Below are 23,625 nucleotides of genomic sequence, written 5' to 3'. Positions count from 1 at the left end.
GGTTCGAGAGGCAATTTAGAGGTTCGAGAGGCAATTTAGAGGTTCGAGAGAGATAGGCTCCTATTACTCTAGGAATTTGAAAAATATCAAGTTGGGAATTATATAAGTGCGTCAACCCTCTAGTAATAATAGGAATAATAAAATTCTGAAAAAGGCTAATTAATGGAGTTAGGATGATTCATTTTTAAATTGAATTAAAGGAAAATATTTGCTCACAAAGAGAGGAGTTGAAGGAGCTGCATGTGCATGACCTGCCCTTTTTGAGGGTGTGGAATGTGGCCACGTATGAAGGGTGCAATAGGAAACAAGATGGGGTTAGAGTGTATACGTGTGGAGGAAGCATAGAAATTTGAGTAGAATTGGCGGTGGTGAAATAAATAATTAATTGAAAAAAAACCCACTTTTTTTTAATAGCTCCATGGAAAATTCAAGGGTAGTAGAGGCAAGGTAGAATAATAATAATAATAATGTAAATAAATAATAATATCAAAATTATACCCTTTTGCTTCTTCCTTTTTATGCTGACTATATATATTTTATCTTTACGTAAAAATTAATTAATTATTGTTCATAGGGCCTAATCTAGGCTTTTGCAAGCAATTAATATTCCTACATTACTAGATACGACATCCATTTATACCTTCTCCTTTTTAGATGATGCATCTACTTTGCTTCTCCCCAACATCAACTTCATTTTTTTCATCGAATTTTTCGATAGATTTGAGCTTTTACAGAAATACATAGGAGGCTTTCTACCCCCCTAATTACAGTGATTAGACGATTTCGATAGATTATCGTTCTAATTAATGATAAATGAATCGTATTGGAATGGGAAATGAAGATATATTAGAGCGCAATTATGAGATTATTAGTTGGTCCTTTGGTATTCCAACGATACAGGTTCTTGGTGAGTTGAAGAGATTTATTGCTAATTACTCAAATTAATTGTAAGAGAAGATTAGGGGGAGCGTAGCAGATTCATTTTCTGAGAGCAAAATATTCAGATCAATTCAAAGAGATGCTGGGGAGTCGAACATGGTGCAGGAGGAGCGCCTCTACATTTGCAGCAGGTTTTAGCGTCCCCTGCAGTGATTATAGCACGGGGTTAGCCGTCCACATTATTATTGCCACCTTAATCACGGTGCTTAATCACGGTTCACAGTATGCGTTCGCTGGAGAGATGCGAATTAATGTGGATAATTGGGCCTCTGCGCAGCAACCCCTCCTGCCGAAGGCTAGAATTTATGTCGCTATTTATCGGCATGCAAAATTTGCTCAAATTAATGCAGGTACAATCATGGATTAAGAGATTAATTGATCAATTCAACATTTGATTAGCTTACAGCTTGACAGGATTTTGGGTTTTGATGCGAGATTAATGATATAATTAACCCCATTTTTTTTGGTGTGTTGTCTCCCAGATTTTGTAAGATTGCAGGTAGCTACAGCAGACGCGCAGCAGCCCCTTGCAGTGAAACACGATAGAATTGATCCTCTGCACCATTTCAAAAAGTACAAAGGCGGCTACAACCTCCAAGGGAAGCATTATTTGGCGGTGAGTTTCCCCTCTAATCCCATGATTAATCACGATTCACACTTGATACTTACACTGCTTTACAACTATATACTGAATGATTGTATCTTTAATTAAGCTCTAATTAGCCTGTATTGAAAGATTATTCATCCAATTAAGTTCTAATTACACTGCTTTGAAAGGTTAAGCATCTAATGAAGTTATAATCACACTACTTTATCACACTATTGGGAGATTAAACATCTAATGAAGTTCTAATTTTTTCCAATTATCCAAATTAATCATGTGATTTGCAGTCGACCTTGTACACTGGGGTGCATGGATATTTATTTGGAGCATTTTGGCTTTTTGGTGGGATGCTTGGGGGCATTGCTTTGTGCATAAGGCATTGCCAGCTCCGGAAGAGGCCATTGAAAAAGCAATCATCTAGCAAGCTTTCCATATCCATATGCAAGAGTAGGCTTGTGCCAATGCTTTTGACAACGCTTTTGACAGCCCTCATAATGTAAGTCTAAGAACTGCATGCTTTTTCTCAAAAAAAAAAATCAACCATGCACACTTTACCTTAGACTTGTAAAGTTTTCCTATTGATCAAGTCTAGGTCTCACCATGAATTATTTTCAATTCATTCACATTTTGAGTAAAAACACTCATCTTAGCTTGGAGGAGTCTTTTGAAATAAGTTCATTCATCAAGGTCCATTAATCAAGTCTTAGTTTATTATCTTAGCTTAAACAAGAGTCTTTTTTTGAAATCAGCTCAAAATCCTACTAAATATCATGTAGTACTCTTTTGGAATAAGTTTGTTCCTTGATCTACATTCATTAATGAAGTTGTTTTAAATCTCTTCCTTAATCCAACTCCCAGCTTATGAGCTGGTGTGTCTAGGATACTAGTATATTGATTGTGTTAGGATCATGACCTATAGGTTATCAATTATGTTTATTGATTGTGTTAGTGTCATGATCTATAGGTTATCAATTATGTTCAAGGTCATGAAATTCAATACTAGTCTAGTCTTTGTGCGCAATTAGGGTATGCTTTTAATCGGTAAATAGGTTTTGATCATTAGGACGTTTATGTAGTCTAGAATTAACCCCATGTATTATCCAAACGTTTACAGTAGGCATAGAATCTCATCACTAAGCTACAAATTGTCTCATGTCAATGACCCTTGTGTATTTCAGTAAACTTTGAGGAGGCCTTGAAGTGATCATTGGAATATAGATTCAATAGGAACGTGAATTATTGAGGTTGTACTTAGTTACTAGTGATCATGTGCTTAATCACAAATTGAATGTTCAAATACACTTGAGTGATAGTATTGTGTAAATGAAACATTGATCTGATGTCTTTGTTTGTAGAGCTTGTTGTGGAGTGACATTTGTGGGGGAACAAAGGTTCCACACTAGAGCAAAGAAGGTGGAGAGGACTCTTATGGTAGAAGGAGCAGAAAATGCAACAAGGTTGATCTTCAAGGTGACCCAGTTGATGGGACAAATGAAGGTGGACATAGAACCTTATGATGAGGGGGTGGCCAGGAGGCTAGACAACACCACAATCAAGCTCAACAATGCCTCTGTTGCCCTCCTCAACACTGTTCATGATCACAAAAACGTTATGGACCGTGCCTTAACTACCTTGTAAGTCAAAGAAGCACCTTCTTTTCATCAATTAAATTGAGTGTCACAAAATGTTGACTATAATTGCCAAAAAGTAAGGAAACCAAAAGTTTCATCTCATATTAACCAATCTCCCATCGTGGCCTTTTTTTTGGGAGGATATATATATATATACACATATACATATACATACATACATACATATATATATATATATACACACACTCACGCATACAAACCCATGCCGTGTAGCCAGTAGGGCATCGAACCCGGGTCCTCTCATAGGAACCCAACCGTTCTACCAACTCAGCTACGCGCCAGTGGGCAATATTCAACAAAAGCATATTATAGTGCTTAAATTCTATTCTCATTTCACCATAATGGTTTAATCCATAATAATGGTTTAGCATCACTCCAATTGGAGAAGGTGCTAGTACTTCCAACATACATCAATGTAAAGAAATCATTTTATTGAAAATATCCCTTATATTTTTGTTATAAGGTTCCAATGTGGGCTTGTTGCATTAATTAATTGCTCAATTGTGTAGGAATATTGGGATTACTGCGATTGCAGCATGGAACATAGCGCTCTAGACATTGGGTCTCGGTAATTACTGTCAATTTCGAATTACTATTATTATTTTGTTTATGTAGGAATGGTGGGTTTTTTTTTGGGTTAATATAGGTGGCGTTTAAAAAAAAAAACCTAAAAATGTTTACATATGTGCAGCGTGTCTGTGCGTGTTTCCAAAGTTAAGGCGATTGTTCCTTGTGTAAGTTGCACATTTGCACGGAAACTCCTCATTGGTGGGAATAAATTGATTAATCATTATATATATATATATATATTCTCTCTCTTTATTTATTTATTTATTAAGCTATATATATATATATATATATTAATTTTAGCATTAAATGTTAGTGCAGGATCGTTGCCTTGGCATGGTTCCTCGTTTTCCTCAATTGGGTGGCTTTCGGTGTCACCTTTGCTGTAAGCAAGTAAGCTCCTATTATTATTATTATTATTATTATTGAATATATATTTGTATTTATCAATTCCCATCTATAAAATGCTTTTGATTTTTGAAACCAGTGCCTCTCTTTTTTTTTAAAAAAAAAATTGCACATAAAAAAATCGCTGTAATTGTAATTTGTAATTTGTAATTGTGCATAAAATTTCTGGTTGGGGGCAAGTTTAGGACGTTCTACTGCCTTCTTAGTTTTGCAGATGACACGTGTGAAGCTCTCAAGGAGTATCAGGAAACTTCTAGAAACACCACCCTGGACAACGTTCTCCCGTGCAACAATCTTGCCTCTGAAAACAAAACGGTCCTCAGATTGCGCCAAAGAATCTACAATTATATTGAGCAGGTAAGGATAATAATTATATCCTTCATTTAGCTTTCTTTTATCAATTTATCTTTTCAAATAAGAACTCAAGAGGACTGTGTTTTTAAATCTATCTAGATATACGGGTGGGGACAAATATAGCCCTTGCCCAGGAGATTAGGGATTGAAAACCCACATACTGTCACACTACACATTTTGAGGAAGAAGGAAAGAAAAGGTTTTTTATAAATTTTATTTTACTAGAAGTATCTTTATTGTCAATATATATATATATATATATATATATATATATATATATATGTATATATAAAGATAAAGAAGGAAAGAAAAGGTTTTTTATAATTTTTTATTTTACTAGAAGTATCTTTATTGTCAATATATATATATATATATATAAAGTTCGTCCAAATTATATATATATATATATATATATATATATATAGAGAGAGAGAGAGAGAGAGAGAGGGGGGGGGGGCAAAGGAGAAACACACACACACACACACACTCTCTCTCTCTCTCTCTCTCTCTCTCGTCCCTTTGTTGTAATTATCACGGCTCGAATTGAGAAAAACTAATTGTAATTTTGCTCAGCCTTGAATTCAAAGATTCAAAATTTTAGAATTTTAGTTATTAAACCGATAAACCTATACATTTTTTCAATAGAAACCGGTTGAGCTTGAAGGCCATCCTTTTTTTTTTCACTAGTTAGGAAACAAATTTATTTCACATTTGGGGAGGAGAAAGGACACCACCGCGCTCTTGTTGAGCAATGAGGGGCGTTCATACTCATTTAATCATTGATTAAAAATAGATTTTAAAAAAAAAGGGGAAATAGTATACACCATTGTTACATTTTTCATAATGTAAAACAAACTCGTTTTGTTGATCTTGTAACAGGCAAATAGAAACATCACAAAGGTCATCAGCAAACATGGTGAAATGAAAGCAACAAGCCTAGGGGGGGCCGTTCCACAAGTGTGTAACCCATTCTCAGGGCCGCCTGGATATTTGGCGAGCAACGATTGCATGGACGGGACAATATCCATTTCTAGCCTTCCAGAGGTGTGTGTGTGAAAAGAGACACCCCCTGCCACGTGGATTCCGAATTTTCTAAGGATAAATTTTGCAAATGCTATACTAATGTTTTTAATTCCCATGCACAGTGGCTGTCCAAATTCAAATGCCTCAACGCAAGCTCTACTAGCAGGAGCTTACCATGTATGCCTGTGAAACAGTACAATGCTGCTAGTGCTTATATTGCTGCCACTGAGAAGCTCCTGAGCTTGCTGCCGGAGGTGGAGTACCTAACAGATTGTTCCTTCGTGCTGGACGCCTTCACCATTATCTCAACAAAGCAGTGCACCCCACTCAAGCACTCTTCTAGAATGGTGTGGATAGCCATGGTGCTCCTGTCCGCCCTTTCAACCCTCACCATGTTTCTATGGTTATTCCAATTTTTCTTGATGGCAATGAACTTGAGATTACTCCTGCCTGGAGGCACCATTTTGCCTCATGACCACCCAACCCCCTCCCCTTGAGCTTTTTTCCCATCTTCTCATCACCATGATCCATTTGTTTTATTTGTTTCCCCCTTGAAAACTCCACACACACACACACACACACAACACACACACCCACCCTCCCCACAAAAAAATTTGGAGAGGGAGGGGGTTGGGGGAGGGATCATGCTCTTGTAAAACATCACCTCTCAACCCACACCAAAGGCATTGCTAGTTACCAAAGTGTAGGGTTGGCTTTTCCCCCTTCATGAGAGCTAGCACTACAAGTGTCTTTCTTCTAGTTTCACCTCTGCAACATGTACACTTGCATACCCTGCAACATAAAGTAAGCATGTGACGATGTTTTTACATACTTTGAAACCTTCATTTAATCATCTTAAAACAAATTTTGAAGCTTTCTTTTTTAGCTAAGGGATATGTGGGTAAGCTATGGAATTTATCTTAAAGGCCCTCTTCTTAGAAGATCTCAAGTTTTCCATATGGATAAGGGATGGCTTAGAGTGCGAGTGTAGATCTATGGCATTTAAACAAAAGGAGGTAAACTAACTTGGAAGATATCTACCCACACAATTTTCTTAACTTGTATCCCCTCATGGTCCCTAGAGTTTTGAGAGTGAAAATTTCCCTACTTTATACCCTCATCTTTTGAGTGAGAAACTTCAAATAGGAGCATGAGGAAAATACTCGAACATTCCAAGGCAAGATCGGCAAAACCGTGTCCATGATGACCCAACATGGAAGCCAAGAAAAAGCCACAATAGGGCTATGTTAACTTATTAGGAAAAATCTCCTAATGTACAATAATGTTGGTTGTCGCGCGAAGCGGTTTTGGGGTAATGTTCGTTGTCTTCATAACCCACTTGAAGTTAGTGTTTTTGGGGTTTTCCCATAAATTTCCTTGTAAAATAGCCTAGAGCACTATTTATAAAATATCCATCAGGTTGAAAACAACCCCAATTTCTTTCCTTGCAACCAAAGGGATTGATGTCAAGAAAAGGATCCACCTCATTTGCTCATGCAACTAATAACATTGGAAAAAGCACAACTAAGAACATGGGAAGAAGCCTATCATAGAAGATCAAAGAAGGCCTTGAAATTTATTTAATCAAGAAAACCAAAAACATGAGAGAGCACTCAAATTGTGATGGCAATAACATCAAACAAGAGGCTGACTAAAACAACCAACCCATATATTTTACAGTTGAATGCAAAAACTAAATAATGCAACCAAGTGAGGAGGGCACCACGTAGTCATGTTCCAAGGGTTGTGGCCTTGTTCCTCTAAATCTCCCTTTTATCAATTGTTTTCAAAGATTTTCCTTACCAACATTTTTTAATGCAAAAACTAAATAATGTAACCAAGTGAGGAGGGCACCACATAGTCATGTTCTAAGGGTTGAATGCAAAAACTAAATAATGTAACCAATTGAGGAGGGAACCACATAAGCATGTTCTAAGGGTTGTGGCCTTATTCCTCTAAATCCCCCTTTTACCAATTGTTTTCAAAGATTTTCCTTACCAACATTTTTGTGTACTAGCCCTTTCATTAACACATCATTTACTAACTGTTAAAATTTAGAACATTGGTTACTGATTGCTCCAACTACAGTATGCGCAATTGCTTTAATTCAAGATTGTACAAAAGAAAAGAACCAAGTGAAGAGGGGGACTACACACTCATTCTAAGGGTTGTGGCCTTGTTCCTCTAGATCCCCCTCTTGCCAAGATTTTCCTTACTAATAGTTTTGTATATTAACCCCTTCATTAACACATCATTTAATAACTATTTAAGTCTAGATCATTGGTTACTAATTACTCCAACTACATTAAGCTCAATTACTAACTATTTAAATCTAGATCATTGGTACTGATTTCTCCAACTACATTATGCTCAATTACTTTAATTCAAGTTTGTACAAAAGAAAAGAAAAGTGATGAATATGTGGAATGAGTATGGAAGGTAAAATAATACACGTATCTTAAGGCCTACATAAAAGTGTAAATAATGATAGCAAGTGGTTACTAAAATCTACTAACTTATGTACCCCTTATACTAACATTTCCACTCACCTTGAGAAAAAATTATAGTCCCAATATTATGTATGGTGACATCACCACTTCTTCCAACCCAACACAAAAGACGTGATTAGAATCAAGAAGGGATACATGACCAATTTTGGTTAGTATGGTTACCTTGTAAGAACAATGCTTGTTTAGATAACTTGCCAAAAAACCAAACTTACCATCTAGCCCTCATGATAGTGAGAGATTGATTCTCACGTAGTTTGTCCAACATGTGTCATCACCCTTGTGGAATGGGTGTGGCTACTTACTTGTGAAATGAAAGCTTCACTTTTACAAGAGGCTGAGAGAGAAGAAGAGAGATGAACTCGGGGAGAGAAGCTATGCCTTCTCAACCACAATGCATAAACACAACCACACATGCTAGTAAGGAGTTACAAAGCGAGTGGAAAGAGCACTGGTTCTATTAGATAATTCAAAAGAATATGCTTTTTACATCATGAGAAGTTACACACTTTTTTCTTTCCTCAGGGGGTCACTCATAAATATATAAACGTAGCACATGGGTTCAACAGAAGGGATTTTAAAAATCTCTTTTTTAAACATTTTTTACATACAGAAGGGTACCATTTAAAGGGGGTATGCACACGTTGAATAGAAAAAGGGTATGTTTTATTTATGAAAAATTCACAGATAAGGGATTTTTAAAATAGGCCTTGAACGCATGTGATATAGAGGGTTTACTTATAGTGAATCCCCTGAGTTTCTTTCTTTAGCTACTTGGGAGTAGGTGATAAGAATCTGATGGCACTTATTCCTATAATCTCTAGGACTTTTACACTTGATTGGCATTATAAGTGAGCTTGTACATGATATGACTTTGAAGTACAAGATGCAAGAGCTTCCCAAGATCACTTGGAGCATAGCCATTGTTGAGGTATCAATTAAAGATGCTCTTTGGTGGGCATTGTGCCAATTAATAATGTTTATAATTTGACACCACTGGAATTGGTTAACAATTTGAAAACACTGGAATTGGTTAACAATTTGGCTTAATTGTATCACACAAGTGAAATAGCCATTGGTGGACAAAGAGCAAGCATTGTGCTAATTAATAATGTTTATTATTTTACACCACCAAAATTGGTTAACAATTTTGGTTAGTTGTATCACATAGGTGAAATATCTAATTTCAAGATGGTAGAGAACCATGATTATGTTGGAGTGGAGATCAAGGTAGCAATATACAGATAGATACAGCAAGCAAGGAGAGAGATATAAAAGCACAACACTCAAAGTAGATTAATAAGAATAAGTGAAGTGACATGATAAGGTCACTTACAACACTCTTATGAGTGTGTACATACGCTCAGAGGGAAAAAACTCCTAAAGAGGAAAAAAGTGCCCAGCCCTTTATCAGCCTACATCCACACATCACTACCATCATATAAATGGCTACAATCCCCCTTGTAATGATGATGTGGATATGTACAGGGATTATGTGGTTGATCAATCCCCAAAATATCACAACAATAAGCTTAAAGCTTTACGAAAAGCTTCAAACTTCTCTCATGAGAGAGCCTTGATGAACACATTTGCCATTTTGTTGTGTGTAGAGATATAAACTAGGCTAATCTCTCTTGCAATGAGCCTCTCCCTGATGCACCTCAATGTTCTTTGTGCCAGCATGAAACAATGGGTTCCTCCCTATGGATAATGCACTATGGATGTGTTTAGTGAAGATGGAGCTGGGGGACTAATATCCACCAACACCAATATCTACCAAAAGGTGCCAAAAGGTATTTGAGCCATCATAAACACTCCATAGTCACTATAAAAGCTACCCTTTACTCTTCTTTATGGTGTTTCTTATTGAGCCATGATATACATGAATCACCAAGGTGAAAGAAAAGGCCACTAGTGGACACTCATGTGTCATAATGTCCAGCCCAATCAAAATCACTAAACACATACTGCTGAATATCGCCCCCCTTAGCATAGAATAAGACAAGGGACTAAGTGTCCTATAAGTATTTAAATACGCAATTGGTAGCATGCCCCAATGATTAAGACAAGGGACTAAGTGTCCTACAAGTATTTGAATACTCGCTTGTTGGTAGCCTGCCCCAATGCTTACTTTCGCGGCGACTGTGCATAAACTTGCTTAACTAGGATACCCGAAACTCAATGTCTAGCCTCATATTATATTACATAGATAGATGAGGCACCCAACAACCTGTAGGTAAAGTGATGCATCAAATGGCTTACCTACATCCTGGAGAGACTAAGCCTAGCACCTATCTCTATTGGTGTAGCAACATGCTTATAGTCTTCAAGACCAAACTATGTAAGTAGCCTTTGTATGTACTTTGACTATAACATCACAATACCATCATTATGCATTATCATGCTACATAAAATGTATGCCAAAATAATAATTGGGAGGCCACCATGATACCTCCATGAGAACTCCTAGAAGAGAATAGGGAAACTCTCCACCCAACCGTCGGATATAGACCCTAGCCGGCTAACTATAGCCTTGGCCATCCACACTAGTCCCGACGCCCCTTAACCGCCCGACTCCCCCAAGTCCTATCCTTTTCCTGACATTACTCCCCTCTTTGGGAAGAGTTTTCATCCTCGAAAACAAAGTTAGGATTTTAGGTTTTGAGAGTATTAATGTCCTCCCAAGTTGAACCTTCTTTCGGTCTATCCTTCCACTTAACTAGACACTGTCATCTAATGCTATGACGAGTTCGCTTCTCTTGAAAATCCAAGATGCACTCTGTCTCGTGTGGTAAAACTAGAGGTTTAATTAAATCTACAAGAACACCTGTATCCACCACATTGGCCTCTTTGCCTAATCGTTTCCATGCAGAGACGACTAACATGAAAAACTAGGTGAACCTTGGAATGTTCTGGGGCGGCAGAGCTAACTTGTAGGCAACTTCACCTACATGCTTAAGTATTGTGAAAGGTCCACAATAACAAGGCGAAAACTTTGGCACTTTGCCCATCCTCAAAGTTTCCAAACTGGGGGGGAACCTTGAGAAATACTTGGTGACCTTTTTCAAATGTGACCACTTTGCAATCTTCGTCCGCATAATGCTTGTAATGATCTTGGGCCCATTTAACATTTTCCTCAGCGATCTTTAGCATATCATTATGATCTTGTAGGAAAATATTTAACCTTTTGAATTATGGCAGTAGTTAACCCCACAACTACTGGAGATCGGGGTTGAAAGCCATACATAAGCATGAAATGACTAAAGCCCATAGCGACATGCTTCGCACTATTATAGGCAAATTCTAAAATTGGTAAGTAATCTTGATAGCCCGATCTTAAGTCAATCTTGCTAAAATATTTAACCTTTTGAATTATGGCAGTAGCTAACCCCACAACTACTGGAGATCGGGGTTGAAAGCCATACATAAGCATGAAAGGACTAAAGCCCATAGCGACATGCTTCGCACTATTATAGGCAAATTCTAAAATTGGTAAGTAATCTTGATAGCCCGATCTTTATTCTTTATTGTGATTGCATTCAAACCATGATAGTCCATGCATAAACGCATAGACCCATATTTTTCTTCACCAATAAAACTGGTGATGCCCATGGCGAATTGCTAGGCCTAATGAAGCCCCCCCTGGCCCCCCCCTGGCAAGGTAATTAGCAAGCTGACGCTCTACCTCATTGGCTTCACTAGCGCTAAGCCGATACGAAGGCTTGCAGACTGGTTTAGCATCCTTGAGCACTGCAATGGCATGCTGGACATTGCGCTCAAGGGGCAAACTAGATAGCAAGTCGCTTGGAAATACATCATGAAATTCAAGCAAAAGACTTTGCAAAGAATTAGAAACTTGTTGAGTGAGTGTAGGAAAAATTTGAGCTTGTTCATTATTATGCATAGCACTAAAATGTTGTTCACATATGACAAAATTGAGAGATTTAATACTCAAACTGGAATTAAAATCACCACCACCACTAGCATCATCATGAGACAAAACTGAATGAGACATATAACACAAAAAGAGATTTTCTATGTCATGAGCATGTACAAGGCAGTCCACTTCAACAGAACAAATAAGTGGAGATGGGGGCACATCGCACTCACCTTGCAAATGAATTTGTTTACCACTGACCTCAAAATCAAAAGTATTATCTAGATAACTACAAGAAAAAGATGGTCCTAAATGAAACAACCATTAACAACCCAAAATAACATCAGCTCTAGTAATATGCATAACTTGAAAATATAAGTGCATTTCATGTCCCTGAATAGTGAGTGGTACTTGCTTAACCACCATGTCCCATACATGCTTATCATGCCCATGAGCAGGAGATACCATGTATTTATGATCACTAGGGCTTTGTGGCAATTTTAATTTTTTAACCAAGTGATGATTCAAAAAGCTATGTGTAGCCCCATCGTCAATCATGACATGAATTCTTCGTCCGTTGACGTGTCCATGCATCCGAACCAAGTCATAAGGCCCAAAAGAGGGTACTGACATTGTAGAGGTTACACAAAACTCATGCATGGCATCAGTATGACATACTTGAACTTCAGAAAACTTTTGAGAAGCCTCAAGTGGCAAGACTTGCACTGTGTGCAAGTCTTGCACAAGTCTTGCACCGCCTTACTACTGCCCTTATCGACATCTTTGCCATGGTTCTTTGGACAATTCTATTAATCGTGATTAGCATCCATGCAAATAAAACATATTTTTTTTAAAAAGCTCGCTCATAATCTTGTGGAGACAAGGGACCCCTTGGCCCCTTAACCTTCTTACTCACGTCACTACCTTGTTTGGCCCCCTTCCATTTGTTCCCCTTAGAACTATGGTAGTCGGATGCTCTGTGTGTTTCTTCTCAATATTATCATCGAAGATCTGTGCACTCTTTATGTCCTCTTCTAAAGTTTTAGGGTATTGAGTTTTAACCTTAGTTTTATATTCATTATCTAGACCATGCAGAAAACCTTGTACTTTCTAAAAATCATCCAAACCCTTAAGCTTGAGAATGATCTCGCGATACTTTGAAATATATTGGTTAAACTTAAGACCTTCCATCTTACAATTGTCCCAAGCATTCCAATTGTGATCCTTCTCGTTCTCAGGTAAGAATTCTTTCTGAAAAAGTACCTCAAAGGCAGCCCATGTCGTAGGTCGATCGCTCTCACCTAGGCTCATCCACCACTTGTAGGCCTTGCCCTCAAGCATGGGACTTGCCACGAGAGCGCGAACAGAGAATGCTTCAAAAGATGCAAGTCCATCCACTTTGTAAAAAAGTGTTGATTGCATCTTTATTGCGCTCCTTCTCTTCCCTACGGAGCACAGGAGGCTTCATGCTCTCGAGCATAGCTGCCACTTCCTGATTCCCAGGGGTTTCAATGTATTGAGTTGACCCCCCAGCAGTAGATTCCCCTAGAGTATCAATCGAGACTCTCTGAAACCCTAAATTAGCAAACCAGCTGTTGGAGAGTCACTTGCATGGTCTGTAAACTTTGAGAAAGAATAAGTAAACTTTGTTCAATATGTTGTGTGTGATTCTAACAAAGTGTGTGCATGTAAATCCACAAATCTGTGATCACTCGCATCTAGATCAACCATATTGGTATCCAAAGATGGATGATCATCATGTTGCTGACCCTCGGGGTTCTCAAAAACTTCAGAGGTCATGGTAAAAAATCAAATTTGTATGCAAGATGAAGACTAGTACCTGATCAAAACCAGCTCGTCTTGCTCTCGTCGATCGTATGTTGTCTAGTGTGGCCTTGCTGTTGACGTCGTTTTGCAGTGTTGTCGTTGTGTGTTGCGTGGGGCTTGGTCACTCTCATCCCCTTGCTGTGTGTGGGCTGCTGTAGAGAATACAAAGAAAAAAACCTCCTCTCTGTCTCACGACTGTAGAGAAAGCAAGAAAGAAAGCCTCTTCTCTTACGTATATTGGTAGCTCTTCCACCCACTAATGCGGCGTTGTTTCTCTCCACAAGTCGACCTGTGTGGGTGGCCATAGGTGATGAGCTGATGTTGCTCGATGTGGGCAATGCCTCCCACGCGAGTGTTGATCCTCCCACCGATACGAGAGAGAGAGAGAGAGAGAGAGAGAGAGAGAGAGAGAGAGAGAGAGAGAGAGAGAGATGTTACTTCTTTCCTTCTGGCTGTTGGTTGCCCTTGTGGGCCGACTGTGCAATGGCTAAGAACACCCATGGGATATGGCTGTTGCACATTGCTGTTGGTGCCTCTCAAGTGGTGACTGTATGTGCCCACCTTGTGTGAGAGGGAGAGAGATTCTCCTCGTCGCTCGGTGACATACACCGTTCTTGCTGTTGCTAGCACCGTCTTGACATTAACATTATTTTCCCTCTGGTTGGTGGCTGTTCTTGCTTGCCATTGTGCTACTATACGTGCAAGACGTGGGCTATTGGGTGTTATGGCTGTTGTTAACCTATGGCGAACATTGAGACGTATTACTTTTTACGTCATATAATTATTTTACGTATTCTGAGTCGTGGGCTGGGCTTGTCGGCACCACATGTAAAGGGTAAGGGGATTGGGTGATCGCCGATGAGAGGCGCACCTCGAATTTCATCAGGATAAGGGTTAGGATCAGCTGGCCATGTGTGGGCGCCCATGTGTGAACGGCCAGGCCACATATAAAAGTCAAATGTAACCTAAAACCTCGCATTACGTGGCGGCACGGCGAGGGGGCAGAGCGGTGGCGGCGGCTCCTTCTTCATCGCGGCACGAGAATCCTTCATGAGACAACGGTGGTCTGAGCGGTGAGTGACACACCATTGCTCCCTGTTTTGAGCTTGCTGGTTTCCTGGTTGTGTGCTTGCAGCCATTCGTGGCTCGCACACGGTGCTTGGCAAGTCCCTAGCTCCGACACGTGCGACAAAAGAGAGAGAGTGTAGCGATCGAGCATTGCGTGGCAGCACGGTTGCAACGGCGAGGCGACGAGGCGGTACAGCGGCGGCGGCGGCTCCTTCTTCATCGCGGCGCGAGAATCCTTCACGACGGCGTTCTGAGCGGTGAGTGACACACCATTGCTCCGTATTTTGAGCTTGCTGGTTTCCTGGTTGTGTGCTTGCAGCCATTCGTGGCTCGCACATGGTGCTTGGCAAGTCCCTAGCTCCGACACGTGTGCGGCAAAAGCGCACATTTTTTGCGCCGCTGTCAGGGAATTGCCCTGCACACCAAGTTCCAGATGCAGCTCGGGCTGCTGTTTGAAGTCTATTTTGTCCTGCAAGAAAGGCAAAGAGAGGCGTGTTTGCTACTGCTGTTCTCCAGTCATTTTTTTGTTGTGCTTTCTTCATTTTCTACACATTTCAGTTCTGTTTTCTTCATTTTTCTGTTCTATTTTCTTCATTTTCTGCACATTTCAGTTCTGTGTGTTAGCTGTTAGAGCAGTAAGTTAGTTAGTTAGTGCTATTTTTCTCTAAAAACATTTTTTTAAGTTCAAAAAAAAGTTAATTAATTAAAAAATCTAAAAGAAAAATTAAAAAAATTAAATCAACCCAACCCGCGTGGAAAGAAATTTTTCATTAAATTTTTTTTTAAAAAAACCCCCCAATCGACCCCGGTCTCAGTCTCGATCTTTTGATATATATATATAGGAGAGTGAGCCTCCATAGCTTTCTCTCAAGTGAAAGCTTAAGGGGAGTGAAGCTCTATATATAGTCTACCTCCCAAGGAGTGGAGTGGGCATGTGGGACAAAGCCTTCACCTTTCCCCCCCCACAGGCACAAATAGAGTGTTCTAAGGGCCACGAGAGCTCCGGATAGGTGAACACTGTGCTGTAAAGTACGCTAGGACCCCTTGAACGATACGCTCGTCTTGAGCTATCACACGACTTAGTCCAGTTTCGACCATAAGTAAGGGGGTAAAAACGGGTTGAAAACAAGATAAAAACAAGTAAAAACGGGGTGCGAAACACCTGAGAAACCACTTGTGTGGGCTTCAAGGGTAGTTACCAACGCCCGTAGGATACCCACTTGTGTGGGCTTCAAGGGTAGTTATCTACGCCCATAGGATACCCACGTCACATGCATCTATGCTTTGGTCGGGTGCTAGAGTCTGCGCAACTAGAAAGTGTTTCAGTTTACGTAGGCTCACACCATCCCTCCACGTTAGCATCTTGGCCTTCAGTGTTGGAACCCAAGGAAGTGCAACCCAAGATCCACGAATAGCGGCTAGTGACTCGTCCTCTGACTCTGAAGTCATGGAAGGGAATCCTACCCAGAACTCTGAGGAAGCAAGCCAAAACACGCTAGTTTGGGCCCCACAACCCGGATCTAGCATGTTTAGTCGTCTAATAAAGACTTTTAGTAGAGCTACGCGCTCTGAACCTACGACAAGTGAAGTAAACGAAGGAGGTGGGGAAGTAGATTCGCCATGCACATCTCATGTAGACCCTGCCCTCCCAAAGAGTGTCCATGTGGATATTCTACCCACTTCATTTAATGAAGGCCCTACTGAGCTACCACTTTCTGACGCTCTTCCTAAAGTAGAGGCCCCTAGAAGTCAAACCACAAGAAGTGACATTGCGTCCGCTTCGAGAGAACCTTTTGGCACGCCAAGTTTAGATGGGATATTTCTCAATGAAAATTGGGAATATGACCTACACACGGAGACTCTGACTGACCTATACAATGGGTTACACATACCATGTAGGTTGGTTAGAAGTCATACGATCTACATCTAGTGCCACCAATCTAGATGAACAACAACAAATGATATGTGAAGTTATCCATAGAATTATCCAATTCGAGAGGCAGAATAGGGGAGTGAACCTCAACTAGCCCTATGAGATTTTTGGATACGGGCAAGGCTAAACAGCCAACCCTGTCGCAATTGGAGACTCCCTCGGTGAGTCCCGTAGATCCTTCGTATGTTGTTTCGCCTGGAGTCTCAATGCAGGTTGAGCCCACGAGCAGTAACTTTAGCTTTCCAACTTTGGCTCAACTTTCCACCCATTAGGGAATCCACAATGCCTACTCCGATGATGAGCATGATGGAAAGTGCACCCGTTACCACTGTAGTTAGTACAACACCGCTACCTAGTGGTAAAGTACCTACAACAGTGTGTACCAGTGCATATCGACCATATGTACCTATCCCTACTCATGCTCATGTAGCTCCTACGCCTCCTGTTATGCCAATGGCGTATGCTCCACAAATGCCTTATCAGAACCCTTATCCAAGAGGAGTTATGCATAGTCACATATCATATCCTACGTCAGCTGCATACATACCAAGACCAATGCCAACTCCTGTCAACCAAGCCATCCCAGAAGTGCCTCCACCATCTATGCCTACTCACTTAGGTGATCTAGCAGCGTTTGCTCAAATGATCGGACGATCTATTGCGGAAAACATGTGTAGCATACCTGAGAGAGAGCCTAGAAGCAAGGCGGTACAAGTTGCCAAGCTCACTTAGAACTTCAATGGTAACGAAGATGCTAGGAAGTACATTGAAGTTTTTGAACACGTGTGTGATTCCTTGGAAGAGCACAATGAGCTACGTAAGTGTAAAGCCTTAGGCTTAACCTTGAGTGGAAAAGCCAGAGATTGGTATCGAACTTTAAGGGTTGAAGAGCGTACTCACTACCCCACTCTCAAGAGATTGTTCTTGAAAGAATACATACGTGAGGGTGTGCTTTGGGGTGTAGCATCTCAACTCCAAAAAGCTGAATGCGAGAAAGGAGAGTCAGTGAGAGACTTTATTAGTCGACTAAAGCATCTAAATTCTCGTTGTATTCCCGATGAGTGCTTCAATAACAACCAACTTCTTGATAGATTCATCCGAGGATTGCACCACGAGGACATATACAATGGCCTAGTCATTAGAGGTCTTACGACGACGGACGTGGGAAGCACACTGCCAATGCAATCCAGTTAGAAGACAACTTGATGATTGCAGGTAAAAAGGTGTCTTCAGAGACAAAGTCTGTTAGTTCGCAAAGTATCTAGGCACGAGCCAATGACTGTAAAACCTATTGCAAAGAAGCCCAAGATATTCAAAATGTCTATAGCTGACCTTACTAAGGCTCTCCAAGAATACTTTAGGGGTAATCGAGCTCCTCAAAATAGCCATATGTACCCAAGAAGAGAGCAACAATGGTGTTCAGTTTGCTTAGGACCACATAGCACGAGTGAATGTCCCACATTCAGAGTTAAATTCAATGGGACTTGCAATACATGTGGTAAGTATGGCCATCAATCTAAGGATTGATGGCCATCAATCTAAGGATTGTCTAGTACTTAAGCGTATGTTAGCAAATCAGGCACCACTAGCCTGGTCAAACACACCTCAAGTACCCGCACTGGTGCCTGCACCACCTGTCGAGCAACCGTCACAACACATAGTTCCAAGGAACCCAAATTTAGTCCAATCTGTGCCGTTACCACCGCCAGTGTTGCTAGGACCACAACCTCCGCATCTGAGGGTTACCCCTATAAACCAGATGGGTTGTGAGTCACATAGTGCGTGTGGGGATTATGAAGAGGATATAGACCCCACTGTTCCATATGGGATTGATACGTTTGAAATGACTCCCCAGTATTACATGGAGAATCATTTCGCGCAAGTCAAGCCTGTTTATCAAGCGGCTGCTCTCGCCACAAGAGGGCAAAACCTTAATAGCTTTGCCAGGAGACCACCTCTTCAATGCTACGATTGTGGTGGACCGCATCGTGTAGCGGAGTGCCCTAATAGGCTACAGAAGATCGCTACTCAAATGCAACCAAATCAAGGGAGCACGTCGAGAATGCCGGTACTTACATGTAACATTTGATTGCTCAATGTCCACATAATCCAAGTGCACCCAAGATTACGCCATTGAATTTGGTTAAGGTCACTAATAAGGCACTAGGAACCACACCTGTTGTACCCACAAACGTAGTCACACGATCAATGCTTCAAAATCAAAACTACATTCTTGAAGAGAGGGATACTGCATCAATTGCTCGAGCAAAGAAAAAGAAAACACGATGGAAGAGATCGCTTAATGCCACAAGCTCCAAACCTAGTTCAAAGACTAATATAGGGACAGGAGACGACCCTGTGTATATGAATGATCCTGAAGATGATTCTGATTCAATAGAAACCATGGGGACCAAAGCCACTACTTTAAGGGAGGAACCCACTCGGGAGCGCAACGAAGGAGAATCAAGCAAAGACATGAGATCTATGCCGCAAATTCACCTCCCAATACCATTGACCATGCCTATAACAAGCGTGTCATTAGGTTTTACACCCCCTTCCACTTCAATCCCACAGGGCTTTGGTCCCTTACCTAACATCTCCAAAAATCCTATCGGTACCAACCCTTTTCTGAATGCCCACACCCTGGACATACTGACTAGTCTAGGATGGGGGGTAGCCCAAGCACTCAGCAAGTCTCTCCCAACAAGAGCACTCACATATGGCCTTAGTAACTTAAATAGAAATACGGCCGTACAAATTTCCAAAATTATGGGCAAATATGACGGGACAACAGACCCTATTCAATTCATTCAAATGTTTGAATAGAGATGTGAAGCCTTTGGAAATCCCAACTGTCCCACCAAGGTACATATGTTGAACCTATGCTTAGAGGGAAAAGTTAGTCGATGGTTCATCACATTGATGCCTGCGATCAAGACCAACTTCAAAACCTTGAAATCAGCCTTTATACATGGCTTTTCCAAACAAGGTGATCGATGGAGTGCAGCAACAGATGAGCGTCAACCAAATGAATCCATTAGAGATTTTATCCTCCAGATAAAACTCTTGGACTCACATTGTGAGTCATGGGAAAAATCAAATAATGTTCAATTGAAGAGATGTTTCATGAGATGGGCTTGAAGAATAACAGCTTACACAACTTGATCATTGTATCCAATCCCGAAAACATTCGATCAATGTTGTAAAGAAGCAATACATTTAGATAACATGCTAGAAGATGATCATGCTACGACGTGTTCCTCATCTAAACCAAATGAAGCAATGGCAAAAGAAAGATCGATCTCGGAACTGACATTCCCCCAAACCCTATGCAGCCTTTCTTAAAACCTTCCAATCGACATCTCTAAGAGAGGATGAAAACCTTCAAAACCAGACATCCTTAATGCCTTTACAAGTGAGGAACGAAATGCCTTGTGTTGAGTGCAATCACTACGACCATCCCAATCCCCATTGTGCATACAAGGTACATGTTCTTCTATACTACAAATATTGTAAGACCTTTGACCACGATACTAAAAAGTGTCCCACTTCATCCACAATTGACTCAAAACCTCCATCTCTCGTGCAAACCGTCCAAAGGGTAGAAACTACTCAGGAAGCAGTTAATTAAACACTTCAGTGTTTTTATTGTCGTGGACCTCACAAGGTGGCAAACTGCACAATTTGGAATACTTCCATGCCCATAGTCATTGACCCCTTGCGACCCATGTGTGAATGATGTGGCATTAAACACATGTTCCAAGATTGCCCAAGGCGAGTTGCGTCAATGAACTTATCTCACAAAATACAACTCTTAACATCTTAAGTGTACAAAACGGGCAATTGTCCACAATGCCCTTGAATGAGCTTACATGTTTACAAGCCAAGGCACGAGAAACAGTAAAAAAGAATGCAAAAGACAATACCTCAATATGGGTAGAAGAACATGCTTTAAAGCAGAATCTAAAAGAAAAAGCAAAACCTTCTAAACCCAGAAAAACAAGGGACAACAAACTATCGAAACCAAGGTTGAATTAAAAGACAGGGAAAAGGAGCCTATAAAGGACATAAACCCAAAAGAGCCAAGAGACCACCACACAAACCTCAAAACCCATATGTGTGTGACACATGGTACAAAAGCCCAAAATAAAATTCGATCTCATCGCATGGGCAAACATGATGAAAAACTAACAATCCAAAGAAAGTTAGTAAATGAAACAAGTTCTAGTACGTCACTAAGTGAGGATGAAACAAGTTCTTACTATTCACTCAGTGCACCACATATACCAATCAAGAAACTATAACCCACCTAACCATCCCAAATGGATAATAATGATCACATAACATATGCAGAACGCAAAAAGCAAGCTCAGGAGAGCATGCTTAGCTTGGTGGAATGTCTTACAGGGTCACTGGTTGTGATTGAGCCTCATAATGCCAATCCTAAAAAAGCAACCAAAAAACAAAGCCCAGAGAAGTACCGCTTCCCCTTTCAAGAGGAACACATACTCTCTACAGAAGAGTCAAGAGTCATTTGAGATAGATTGCATGAACTATACACTTGAGAAAGCGTGAGGAATTTGATGATTCCCTTACAAGATTAAAATAGTCTCTCAGAACCTCATTTGGAGGACTGGTCTTCTCTCATTGATGAAGCCAGTATCACATCAGCACTTACATCTTTAAGGGCTCAACATGAGTTATACCAAGACATAAAGAACTCCATAAAATAGGACTGTGAGGATTCACAAGTTTCCAAACAGACCTTATTAAGAATTGTTAAAGGGCCAAGTGTGCTAGTGTACGCATTGGGTACTCTTGAAAAAGATGAGAGCCAAACAGGAGATAAAAGTGAATGGGAATATGAAACAAAAATAGGATCTGAAGCTGAAACAAAAACTGAAACATCCATGGTTTCTTTGGAAGATTCTGTGTGCGATGTAGTCGCATAATGTTTCCTCAGGTTTTTGTTCCAATTGGAATAGTTGGGTGATGGGGCTCCATTTGGCCTATAGGGTGAAAAGCCAAGTATAAACGCCTCTCTCATTGCTTTAAAAGTGCCTTTGTGAGGATGAGGGTCCAAGGATTGGAACCATTACACTGCCTTGCCTTCTTCAACGTTGAGTGAGGACCAAAAGGTGTCCATGGTGTGTGAGGAAGCTTAGAAAAGCTTCAACGATGCGCACGCGGTCCCGAAATAGGAGTTTTGGCTCTCTTTTGGTCTCACAAAAGTGAATTAAGGTTTAAAAATGGTCTTTTGAGGCGTTTTATGTGTGTAAAAACAATCCTAGTGAGTCGGGGAGGAAGACCATATGCACCACTAAATATTTAGAAATTTTAAAAATGTTATTTTTTTTATAAGGTATATCCGTACACTTAGGTTGGTATAGCCGTAAGCTTAGGTTGGTACGCCTATGGCTAAGGTTGGTACGGTTGTACGCTTAGAAAGGTATGGCTGTGGCAAAAAAAAAGTAAGTTTTTTTTGGGAGAGTACATCCGTACGCTACAGCCTTACGCTTAGGTTGGTATGCCCGTGGCTAAGGTTGGTACGGCCGTACGCTTAGGTAGGTATGCTCATGGGGACAAAAAATATATTTATTTTTTTGAATTTTTTTCAAGACAATACGTCCATACGCTTAGGTTGGTATGCCTATGACTAACGTTCGTACGGCCGTACTCTTAGGAAGGTGTGGTTGTATTCTTAGGAAGGTATGGCCATGGTAAATTTTTTTTAAATTAAATCAGGTTCGTACAGCTGTATGCTTAACAGCATACGCTCGTGGCCTTAGGTGTGAGTAGCCATGGAAAGTTTAAAATTTGAATTTGAATTTCAAATTTGGAGGGAAGTGAGTGGGAGACAATTAAGATCCCCCATTAATGCAAGGTAGGTGGGAAAAGGCTAAAGTTAGAGGTTACCTCTAAATTAGTGAATTTTGACTAATTTAGAGGCACTCTAACTTAACTAATGATTGATATTCTCAATCCCATTGTTAATCACCTTTTAACACTCTTATTAGCCCTCTAATTACTCCTAAATGTTGAGGAGTTTAGGGATGGAGATTTGATAGGTGGATTAGCAACGTTTAGGATAATCCAAGGATGTGATTATCCCTAAATAATCTCACTGATTAGGTCTCTAATTAACCCACTCAAAAGAAAAAAAATTAGGCAAATGAGACCTAATTAGTGCTAATTCTTACTAATTAAGGTCTAATGGGAGTGGATGAACATGGATTTGGATCAAGGCAAGTGTTTAAAACACTAATGCCACTCCAATTATTCTAATTCCAAGTAATTAGACTCAATTTTTTGATTTTTTACGTTCTTTAAGTTCACTAATCACACTAACCAATAGATTAGTGAGAGTTAGTGAAAATTAAGAGATAGTTTATGTTTTTTTAAGTTTTTTAATGGATTAAGGTTTTTTCCAACAATGCTAACCTGTCTATGCTAAGTAATTAAACAAAAGAAACAAGATTAAGCTAAGAATTAAGAAAATAGTCTAGATTTAAGCAAAAATCCTCTTGATTAGGCTCTCTAATCACCCAAATCTCAAGTGTTTTCACTCAAAATAGTAGTAATCCTACTCTAAACAAAAAGTTATGCATGAATCACAACAAAAATATAAAAAACAACCATACTAAACATCAAAATACATCAAAAAATCAAAAAACCACGTGCCAAAGAGCTTGCATGGCACCAGGCTATGGAGACTCCATCGGATTCGAATCAAGAATGGCTTTAACAAGTAACGAATTAGCGCTCCGGGCATCGGTGCCAAATATGTTAAGGAAACCCTACCCTAACGTGTTGTGGGAAGTTTCCTATCCATCGAGCTCGAGCTAGGCTCAAGAGCTCCACCGTCC

The 23,625-nt window shown here is 40.1% G+C and overlaps 1 protein-coding gene across 1 annotated transcript; it reads left to right on the top strand.

Moving 5' to 3' along the window:
- Positions 1-822: 822 nt before the first annotated feature.
- Positions 823-4,502, top strand: LOC147617903 (uncharacterized). Its single transcript, XM_086775598.1, has 8 exons — positions 823-1,289; positions 1,422-1,555; positions 1,831-2,039; positions 2,899-3,177; positions 3,705-3,763; positions 3,887-3,929; positions 4,084-4,155; positions 4,377-4,502. The coding sequence occupies exons 1-5, from the start codon at positions 1,019-1,021 to the stop codon at positions 3,748-3,750; spliced, it is 939 nt and encodes a 312-aa protein (XP_086631724.1). The 5' UTR covers positions 823-1,018; the 3' UTR covers positions 3,751-3,763; positions 3,887-3,929; positions 4,084-4,155; positions 4,377-4,502.
- The last annotated feature ends 19,123 nt before the right edge of the window (positions 4,503-23,625 follow it).

This window comes from Cibotium barometz, chromosome 36 (genome assembly GCF_041138505.1).
Source record: "Cibotium barometz isolate CiBa-2024 chromosome 36, ASM4113850v1, whole genome shotgun sequence".
NCBI lineage: Eukaryota > Viridiplantae > Streptophyta > Polypodiopsida > Cyatheales > Cibotiaceae > Cibotium > Cibotium barometz.
This window is presented reverse-complemented; position numbering and strand designations above follow the sequence as displayed.